The 11,615-nt window shown below is 38.0% G+C and overlaps 1 protein-coding gene across 1 annotated transcript in view; it reads left to right on the top strand.

Moving 5' to 3' along the window:
* Positions 1-2,733: 2,733 nt before the first annotated feature.
* Positions 2,734-11,615, top strand: part of pdgfc (platelet derived growth factor c) — a 46,236-nt gene continuing 37,354 nt past the window's right edge. Inside the window, exon 1 of the mRNA XM_065272544.1 lies at positions 2,734-3,524. Within this exon, the coding sequence (XP_065128616.1) occupies positions 3,416-3,524 (109 nt within the window). The 5' untranslated portion in view covers positions 2,734-3,415. The remainder of the gene's footprint in view (positions 3,525-11,615) is intronic.

Raw genomic sequence — 11,615 nt, 5'->3', positions numbered from 1 at the left:
ATTGTGCATTATCAGAAAGACCAACCCAGAGGTATTTTCAAGAGTAAATAAGTTCCATAGTGAATCATTGTCTAAATCCACTAAAATAGTAACAGCAATTTTCCATAGAGAAGCAAAGGAAATGGTTGGTTATTAATAAACGTGTGTATCACAGATAAGGCTGCAGTAAACTTGTCTCACTTGTCTTTAGATCTAACTGTGTGTTTACTGACCAGACACACAGTGAATGGTGACCTCTCTTCCTTCAATCCTCAGATATCTGCCTTGTTTGTATTTTTACTGTTTCTACAGATTCAACTTCAAAGTGATCTCCAGGACCACCATGGAAGCATAAAACACTGTAGCATCTTGAACAAGACAAAATATTGCTCTGCTCAAACCCCTCCCCCATATACCCAAAGAGAGAGAAAAAGAAAGAGAGATTCTTTCTGGCAGAGGTGCTGACATCTGCTGTAGGTTTTGGGGTGGAATATGATACTCTCCCATAGTCTGCACATGACCTCCAGTCTGGCAGCACTACATACTACACCTTTTCACTCTGCATTACTGAATCCATTAGCAATATTTCCTACACTAAATGTTTGCCAAAGGTACTTGTACTATGCAAAACAATGTATCAAATATTTTCTGCAGTATGAGGTTTGCCTCAAAACCTCTTCCTTTTGCAATTCTGACTCCGTCAAAACAAAGTTTCAAGTGTATCAGGGCTATAATTATACTTTCCAGATCCATCAAACTGGACTTTTCTTAAAATATATGAACAATGGTTTAAATGTCATCTATGTCGTTGATCTACTTACTGTAAGTACCACACAAAATTTGTGAATATTTTATTTGGGCAAGAATCTCTTGTTTGTGAAAAATTTAAATTAAAATATTCTACGTATTTAATAAAAATATTAAATTTTTACTGTTTACTGGCACTGTCCCATGAGCAGGACATCTGAGTTTACGTCAATATTTTGCATGTAAATGTTAATCTATCACGACAAACTATATATTGTTGGAAATGTCTAAGAATGTAGTTTTCATATTTTAAAACCTTTTAGTAGTAATAATAAATGTAGTGACCGTAATTTATTAATTTGTGACAAGAGTATGCAGCAAACCAACACAAACTTCATTTTTTTTATAATTTTATGTATAAAATAATACTATATTGCATTATTTTTATTTATTACAATAAATTTAAACTGCTATAATAATTTTATATATTTAATATTTTCACCTCCAGACACTTCCGTAAAAAACTTAAAGTGTCTTCTTTAAAACAAGACCAAAATGTGGCTTCTAGACCAAAAACATGTCAGAGTTATATTAATGTGAAGGTGTACATCACCTTGTCACCTCCACTCAAAAAAGGCTGCGCCAGTTAAAGGGTTAAAAAATGTAATTAAACTCTGGTTTTCAGAATCGGCATGCATCTTTTCCACTTCTGTAGTGGTCAGAGGCTGAAAGTGAATTGCTTAGCCATTGCATCATTTGTCTGGTAGAATCACTTCAATGTGTGTCTTGCTCTGATTGTTTAGTCTGCCATAGGAATCTACAAGGGTATAGCCGGCACGTAAGGAACCCATTGACAACAGGGAGATGAGATTAACCACATGAAAAGACCTCTACGGGTTGATGCATTAAGCAGGGAGGAGGAAATTACTTACACAGGGGGAGTGAGTGCACTTTCTGCAGCTTTGATATGACAAATTGACAGAGATTTTAACATTTCCTTTAAGTTGCATAAAGCCCGCTACACACACCAAAAGATAATCGTGCTGAATTTGGGACGATTTTACCACTTACGACAATCCTAGGTAAAGTCCCAATCATCTTCGTGGTTGAACTGATTATCTTATCAGATTTTCCTGTATTGCATGGTGTGTTAAGAGCATCCGAATCTGCTCGGAAGCACTCGGAGGTGCTCAAATTGCAGATCAGAAATCCTGTTGTGTGGGGGGAATCTCGTTCAGGAAGAACATGTCATTAACTAATGATTTAAAAATCCCCATGGTCATTTACTAGGCACAATACTACATAAGCCATTTTATTTTAAATTACTTTTTAGCATGTTAGCATTTTATCATTATTAAACCCTTAAAATATTCTACATTAAATGTTACTCATACACTATTTTGTTTTTTTTGGCGTGTTAATTACATTTGTCAAACCAAACAGGTTAACCTGTATTTTTGTTTTATTTGTAGTAAAACCATGGAATTTTCATAAGGGTAAAAAAAAGAATTTCAAATTGTTTAAAGCTTCAAAAAGCTATGTATGCTGTAATATTCTTATGTAAATTAACCATGGTTGTACTACATTTTAAAAAAGCATGGTTAATATAGTTAAACTATGATTACCACAAAATGCATGGTTAAACCATGGTTACTGTAGTAAACCCATGGTTTTGCCAGTAGTTCATTTTTGCATTTTTGTAATCGAAGGATTTTTATTGTGTTTTTATTATGTGATTATACTTTTATAGTGGTAACAACTGTAACTATATTTTGGTATAAACTTCAGTAGGCTATATGCTACATTTATGTGAGGGGGAAATGCCCTATGAAATCATTAGCACGAACTCAGACGCACCCAAAAACACATTTGCGCTCTCTCTCTCTCTCGCTCTCTCTCTCTCTCTCTCTCTCTCTCTCTCTCTCTCTCTCTCTCTCTCTCGCAAACACACATACACACACTCACACACACGTGTGTGTGGTGGATGAAATAGGAGAAATATAATCACTGTGTGCGACTCTAGCAGCAGCAACAGCAGCAGCAAGCGCTGAATGGTCCCCGCCTCTCCGGGGAGTTTCCTCACGGGGAAGTTTGACTTTATGTGTAGCACCTGTTGTGCCGCCAGTCGGCCGTCTGCACTCGCCAAAAAGTAGGAGCCATCGTCGCAGACACCTAAAATAAGACCATAATAGACCTTAAGTTGCTTCAGAAAGTTGGATATGAGTCGGTCGCGAGTTACATCATTTGGAAATTAAACGAGAACCGTTTCAACAAGTATGCATCGCGTGCGCGTTTACGCAGATGGACTGTGTTTGGGAAAAGTCGAGCACTTTGCAGAAAGGCACATGTATGTTTCGCGTTTCAACAGATTTTAGTTGTGAGATTGCAGCCGTACGCACGTTGAAATATCCTTTTAACGCGATTTGTCAAAACTACTAGGCTAATTTGCTAACAGGTGCGCGCTCACTCCAGCTCCTTCAACTGTGCGCAGATGCTTCTCCGTTAACTTTCGCCAACAAAGTTGCCAGAAACCGGAGAAATACTCAGGATTATGTGGACTTCACCTTGCACGTACCTCTCACAGACGTGTCCAAAGTTGGATACTCGTCTCACAAGCAATATATTTGCATGGTGATTGAAAAAGTACATCCAAAGTGCATATAAGCACCGACAGCCATCATTTATCCAAATGATTTCGTTGCTTCTCTTAATTCTTGTATCGTCTCTTCATCCGCGTGAGTCGGTGGCGGAATCGAGTCACAGTAAGATTCTCCACACCGGTACGAAAGACCAAAACGGTAAGTTGTAAAACCCGTATAGTGATTTTCTTATGTTTTTCTTGTTGTTTTGGGGTGTGCGTGTGATTAACTCAAACTTCTGAGTGTCTTTCAACTACTTCACACGACCACAATTCTCCAGGGACGCTTTGCGTTTACCTTCCAATGAATGGCCAGGTTTTATTAGTTTTACACCGCATTATGCTTAGTAGGAAGTTACATTTGGCTTTCATGTGCATGAGACACATCTGTGTGTGTGTTTAAGAGGGAAAACTCGGGTCCCCTGTGGTGGGATTTCTCTCTGATCGCAGAAAGACTTCATTCATGAAGCGTGGGGAGCCCGGGGTCATGTCATTTGCTTTCCTCTGAATCCCACTAATATTCACAGGTGAACTGGAAAAAAATAATGGTAGTAAAATGGACTCATAGTTTCCATATGACTGTCTGCTGTGAAGTTAAAGTTGGAGGGGACAAGCAAACTATCGCTCATTGCGCACCATTAACCAGATGTATACTCCTTGTTGACTTAGGCAAGGGAGCGCCCCTTTCTGTGTCAGGGGTAAAGTAGAGTGAAACCTCCTGCATTCAAGTTAAGTAAAGATTTCATTGTATAATGTTTTTCTCTAAACTATTGGAAAGGCAGAACATGTCAATGTGAACATATTGGAAAAAGTCTCAGATTCTAGTAAACCCACCCACCTGTTTTATTTAGCCTAGTGTTATACACTTCTGGGGCCATATTACAGAAACTTCATATTTTACGATCTTCCTATCTTAAGTTCTTAATGGTTTCCAAATTGAAAACACCACGGTTACAAAACAGATGAGATTCTGCGTTGTTTCTTTAATACAGCTCCTGTTTTTCAAAACTAACTTTAAATTGTTTTAATATCATTGTCCCAAAAGAGTTGGCACGACTTAACCAGCGCATATCTAGACCGTCTGGGTCAGAGTTGCGTGCCAGCAAGGCCCTTGTGATTGCCATTTGATATGGGTCCTTGACTGTAACTGCACCTTTATTCCTTAATGGCTTAAGAATAGGGGTGAATTGGTAGAATGCTCTGCCAAGGGTCTCTGAAGGGAGACTCTTGTTCTTGAGCTCCCTTTAATTGCCATAACAGTAGATGCTCTGTCATGGTCATCTTTGGTTGGTGTTGATGGAGGCAGCTCTTCACCACTGATAAGGTCAGGTTCATTTTACAGCATGCAGTGTAAGGTGGAGGTCAGGTTAAATAGGTACTCAACCAACTCTTTCAGGTTCAAAGCAGGGTTTGCCAGCTCACAGTTTACCGAGCCATTCCCCCATCTCAGTAATTGTTTTCTAAACTCTTTTCTGAGTTGTTTTGATCAATTGTTTTAAATTAACATCATTACAGGAATGGTGTGCTTAAGAATAAAAAAAATGTGTTGTTCCAAACCAAAGTATTTTTGATCTTGCAATTACAGTACATTTAGGAACCAACACTGAAATCAGAAATGTTGTCACTGTAACTAGTGGCATATATTACAATGCTACTTTAAATTATGTTTTTAGTAAACTGTTTTTTTAATGACTGACCCTATGTTCACTATTACAGCTGACCATGCTGAAGTTCAAACTTTACAGCACGGGCATCTAAGTCATTACAACATTGTAAGCTCTATAGAGCTCTGAATAAAATAAATCAGAACATTTATATAGCTTTTTGCCTTTCTTGTAATCCCCATTTATTGACATGTTAAAAGTTTGTATAAGGTTTTATTTATCCAAAAAATTTTTAGACTGTAGTGTGAAATATGAGGTAAAAAACAAAGCCAGAACCCAGATGCCTGACTGGTGAGAAGTTGCTCATTAACCCTTGTTGCAACAGTGTTCTTTACTCAGTGACCTGCCCTATTAATGAAGGAACTTCAAAAACTTGCACCAAACTCGGCAGATCACACCTTTAGCTGTGTTCATAAATCAGTCAGAGTGGGTTCAGCAGGCAGCTGTAGTGTTCTCTTGGTGCCAAATTATCCTGCTTTAATCTGCTCTAACCCCTCTGACATCTGAAGCAGAGACATGTGAGAATGAGCCTCAATAACAACCGAGGTCTCGCAATACTTTAGATTAACCCCATTGCTAACAGTAATGTGTTGAACTTGCTTACTGGGAAATGCTTGGTACCACAAATACCCGAAATGTACGTGGTAAAGGTGATGCCAACTCTGAATCAACATACAAAACTTTTTATATAACTCCCAAATTTTCATATATTGTAATTGGTATGATCACAACATGCAATCATTGCTTTAATGTGCTACTTTTTATAATGTGTATAATCATTTTTAAGCATAGATCTGTTTGAAATTTTACAAGAAACACTTTAACTGACTGTTAATGTTTTCTTACTGACAGATTTGTACATTTTTCCCAGCATGTTCATGTGGGCTCTAATTAGGTAGTTATTTAAGGACTTCAGATGAGCACCTGTTTTGAAGATGCTATTCTATATATAAAACTTTTGAAGGTGCATGGAAATTTTTGAAAGTATAGCCAAATTTAGCTTTTGTTATAAAGGCTTCTGAGTCAAGTGCTGCCCAGAACTTGGAGACACTGTGTGGCAGCTGGCAGCGTTCTTCTTTGGCAGAACCCTTTCGTATTACCAGCCTGTTGTGTTAAACAGTTTCCATAGCACTTTCAGTTTATTCTGCAATTGTGCATAGACTTTGGGTGGTGGCAGGCTATGTAATACAAATGCCCAGTAGTCCAGTGAAATGAAGCAAGCTCTCTGCTAACTCGACACACAGGCATACACACACCTGAGACAAATGACTCCCTGTTAGAGTTTAGCCTTTTTCACCAAGCCCTCCTGGCTGTAATACTGTAGGCATTAAAGTTTGCTGTCAATCGACACGCTGTACCCTGCCAATGCCTGGGTTTCAGAAGCTCAACAGGAGCAAACTTTTGCATCAAAACCCTTTGGATTTAAAAATGAAAACCCTCCGGGAGGTTTAATATTTCTATGCAACATTACTCCGTCAACTTTCCTTACACGACAACAACACTATAACCATACACAATTTCAGGCTGTATGGGTTAGTGAAATGTTTTTGCTGTCAACATGCTTGAAAGGCAGTGTGACAGATTTGGCAAGCAAGTCAGTGCCTGTCTGATGTTCGTCATGATGGACAGTGAGTGTTCATTTTTACTCCAAACAGGACTCAAATATAAAGGGATCAGCAGGCGGGCAGTCAAGTTTCTCTAAGGAACTGGGATACAGCTTTGGATTTTTTCCCTCCTGTAATTTCATGGTCTTTCTGTCTTTTGTGTTGGCACCTGTGTCACCATTAACCTAATACCCATAATCCTTTGGTTGATATGTCCTCCTGTCACAGTTAAAAAAGGGTCAAGAATTCCATGGTTTGAGAAATTAAATGGACTTTGCAAGGCCTCCTGTTCACCTCTATAGATGGATTCATCGGACGCATGTGCGGTGACGCGATACGCGTTTCGTCTGAACTTTTCCGGTTTTCGTTTTTTAATGGTCTGACTAATTGCTAAACTGAACTCTTGAACAAATACCTCATTGAAAATAACAAATGTTTTGGTTTCTTGGTTATCTACGTGTTGTTTATTTAGCTTGTTTTATAAATAAACTATGTTTAAAGGACCTTGTTGTTATTTATTCTTAGCTGAGTTTACCGGAAGTTACGTGTTGACCACGAAAGCTGCTTGTTTATGTTGTTACTGCTGAAACCATCTATAAGGTTATTTTTACTTTAGTTTTATCTTGGCTTCTGTGAAAACATTCAATATTAAGAAATAAGAAAAACATTTACTAACATTGTAATTGTGCTACATTATGACAAATGATTTTTGACGTTATATGCAGTGATAAGAGACACGACTAACTTCTTAATGCCTTCTTGGCCCCAGGCAAGTACACTTGTAATGTTGATCCCCAGTTTGACTTTCAAAGGCAGTAAATCTCATATTCCACTGACAGCAAAAATGATACCATTGAGTTTTGGCTGCAGTCAAAATGTGCATAACCACAAATAGTTTTTTTCTCTCTCTAGTCCAAATCTCATTTGCTTCCAGACAGGAAGTTTACACATCATTAAACATTAAAAAGTCATATATATTTAAGCTTCTGGCAAATGTTTATCCAAAGCAACTTGTAGTGCATTGAAAGTTTATTTATATTTTTGTTTCTTTAAGAATCAAACCCACAACCTGGCATTGCCAACACCGCACTATTTAAGCCGCAGGAGCAGATGTATGAAAACAAGACTTTATAGTACATCCTTGTTTCAGCACTCACACTAAGGGGCTGTCCACACGGAGACGCGTATCACTGCATACGTATAAATTTGTTATCGTATTGGCGTATCATCCACACGGATCCGGCGTTTTGGGAGACTGAATCCGCTATTTTTTGAAACCCGGTCCTAAAGTGGATAAATCTGAAACCGACACCCTTGCGGTTTCGTCTGTACAGCCAATCCGTATATTTTGTGAAGCGAAAACGTCATCACATCACGTGTCGGAAGCGTCACACGTAACAGCAACAACAATAACGGCGGATTACGTGATTGTGTTCGTGCTACAGAAGCTACTAAAGCCTACTAGCTTTATTACAGCAAAATCTATTGCTTCTATGCAATTGTGGTGACCAACAAGCGATAATGGACAACACCATACGTTGGCTATGCGCATGCTCAAAGTCTTCTTCTCCGTGTATAGTGTATATCTGTGGCAGAATTACATCGCCTCCTACTGGTCCGGCATATATACTACAGCGCTTTCAGTCGGTTTCAGTGGTTTCGTGTTTACGGATTATTTTTTTAGAGCAAGAAAAAAAATGATCGGATAGGGAATGCACCGGCTTCGTGTGGATATAGCCTTAATGTGTGTTCATTGGATATCTGCTCTTGTCTAGACTGGAGCGGTAGCATCTCAGCCTCAGGTCCAGCTTACCTTGTGTCATATATATTTCTGTCAATCACTCCCAGACAACAGCACTTCCTCAATCTTTAAGTCATCCTTCACCTTGACTCGATGCTCTTTTTCTTTTTCATCCTTATCTGTAGCCCCAAGACAGTTTGAGGAAAGATGACATTGTTTTTAATAACAGTCATGAGCCCCTAACACCCTGTTTTTTTTCCTCACAGAAAAGCCACGTAGTTTTATTTCATAAAACAGTGTAATGAGAAGTTTGATCTGCTAATGTACAGTATTGTAAAGATTGAAAAATGATTTGTGAGGAATGCAGAGAGGTTAAAAACACAGATCTCCCTGTCATTTAATCCTCTATACTGAAACAAGTGGATAACCTGTAACTTTGTGAGGACTAGCACTCTGCCAGGACAGATAATATTGCACTCTTATTGTAAGCTGTCTTTGGATATTGCCTGTTTTGAAAGCAGGCTGAATTCCGAAGGCCTTAGAATTTTGGCAGCAGGTAAATGCGATGACTTGACCTTGGTTCCTATCTCTTCAAGGCATGTCTACATACCTTGGCAGATGTCAGCACTCGCTGTCAGAGAGGTATTTTGAAAGTGCCCCCACCCTTTTGCAGTCCCTTCCTCTCTTTGTTGGGATATCTTTGCTGTGTTTATATTTTGTATAAGATATTTATATCTATAAGAATAAACCTATTCTATTAGACCACTGGCCCAGTTATGTTGTTAGATTCTTACATATCCTCTTTCAGTTTTGTTTGAGATTGAGGGAATATTTTCATATTATGCTTTGGGTGTCTTACACAAAGGATTAAAATAGTCAAAGCTTTACCTCATTTCTTTTTTTTAGTAAGTTAGGACATTTTTCTGGCTCTCTGGAATGACATAAATTTGTAAGGGACTATATGGACTACAGTTCATTGATAAAACATTTTTTATTGGGGTGCGGTTAGAGTAGACATCATAAGAAATCGGTACACTCTATGATAGGATGTGTTAATTTTTAATTTTGTGCTATGCTGTTTAACACATTGTGACATTTTAAAGAGCACCTATTTCATTGCTAAAAACGTTATTTTGTGTATTTGGTATAATATGTGTTCGTGTGGTTTATGGTTAAAAACACATTATTTTCCACATACCGTACATTTTTGTAGCTCCAGATTTCACTCAACGCACAGATTTGAAAAGATCTGTGTCCCTGATTGGCCAGCTAATCTGTACGTGATAGACCGATATATCGGGCCGATTTTTGCGAGTTTTATGTGTATCGGCCAATATGTGCCTGCTGTGTTCACCGATAGTTTTTTCCGGCATTATTTACAGACCGAGGGAAGCCTCAAGCGATTGCAGGTCATGTGACTAAAAACAACCAATCTTTCCATGACAACATCGAAGAATGTTGATCATAGTTGGACAAAACCGTTTTTTATTTCTCATCTCTATATATATTTGTAGTAGTGAAGCATTAGAAATCATTATCATTTGTTGATAGTTCCTCGTCATTGTGGAGAGCGCAGTTCATGATTCCATAGCACCCTTACCTGTTTATTAAATATAGTTTTTTTTTGTTTAATGTTAGTTTTTAAAATTGAAACTTGTAACATTTGGCATCATCATTGTGTCATTTTTATGATGTAAATTGAGTGAGCAAAAGCAGTATCGGCTCCAAATATCAGCTCAAGAAAATCGTCAGCCTGTATCGGTCGTCGGTTAAGGCTGATGAAACAAAATCGGCATCGGCACTAGTGCTGCACAATTAATCGCATCGCAATCGCGATGTCAGTCTGTGCAATTATATGACAGCAAAATGTTGCAATTATATTACATAAATAAATGTGTGAACTTGTTAACACAAACCTTCTGATAACAGTTTGATGATTTTTCTTGGTGTTTAAAAATAGAAAGAAAAACGAACAAAAAAGGCAGTGCACGTGTGGGTCACAGCACGGAAATACCAAAGCGAAGATGAATGAAGAGGAGATTGACAGTGATCTGGTAGCTGAAAAAAAACTACGTGTATGGCGGTATTTTGGATTTAGGATTACTGACACTGAGCAGTTGCTACATCACGTGGCAATACGAAAACATTTCTAGTTTTACAAATACACATTTTAGCATTATCCCTAAACTGTGTGTGGATTTTCCTTAAAACCCATCAAGTTGACTCATGATACCATTTATTATAATCGCAATCGCACATCGCAATATTAGCATCAATAACCGCAATGGGAAAAATTACCCAAATCGTGCAGCCCTAATCGGCATTTAAAAAATCCATATCGGTCGATGAATACATCTGACGTCAGCCGGAAATGTGACGCTCCTTACCATGTTTGAAAGATTTGCTCGCAATGCTAACTTGCAGGCTGTGAGTTTGAAGCAGGGGGAATTATGATAATGTCTTCCTCGTCTACATCACCAATCTGTTGCCTACAATTCGTGTGTTTGTTATAGTCCAAGAAAAGAGATTGACATTGGAGACGATATCTCGCGATATTTTGCGTCATCGTTTACTTTGGGGTATGTACCTTTTGCATATCATTAACATACTAATACACACTTACACACCAAAGAAAATATATAAAGGTGAATCGGACCATGGGTGTTCTTTAACACTTTACGTGTCATTTTGTGTCACTGCAAATAAAAGATGTGTTGTTCCAATAATAACACAGAGATATATCTAGTTTGGGACAATGCATTTAGTGTGTTGTCCCATAAATAACACTGATTGTGTTGTTTTAATATCATGTTTGGAGTGTTCTTTTCTTAAAAATAAACTGAGTAATGATGCTGATTTGAAGAACGGGTTGAACATGATCATTGGAAAAACTGCTTTATCTGATAGGACTAAAACTAACTCTTCATGACATTAATATCTTGGCATTGTTGTAGAAAACATACTGTACATATCCTGTATCTGGAGAATTAATACTTGTTTTTGCTGTGTAGCGACAAATACTACTGAAGTGGCAGACATCCAGTCCTTAGTCTTTTTTAGCTTGGCAATATGTTTGGGTCTTTTTGAGACATTAATCTTAAATAAGCTTTGCACTCAATACAGCAATGTTTATGACTGGGAGGATTACAGAGTTAGTGTATCAGCCCACACATAAAAACACACAATATTGGCAGAACATGACAGGTATGTTTGCTGTGGTTGTGAAATAAGGAAATGTTTTA

The sequence above is a fragment of the Paramisgurnus dabryanus genome, chromosome 16 (genome assembly GCF_030506205.2).
Source record: "Paramisgurnus dabryanus chromosome 16, PD_genome_1.1, whole genome shotgun sequence".
Lineage (NCBI taxonomy): Eukaryota > Metazoa > Chordata > Actinopteri > Cypriniformes > Cobitidae > Paramisgurnus > Paramisgurnus dabryanus.
The sequence above is the reverse complement of the archived record's forward strand: the minus strand, read 5'-3'. Positions and strand labels throughout refer to the sequence as shown.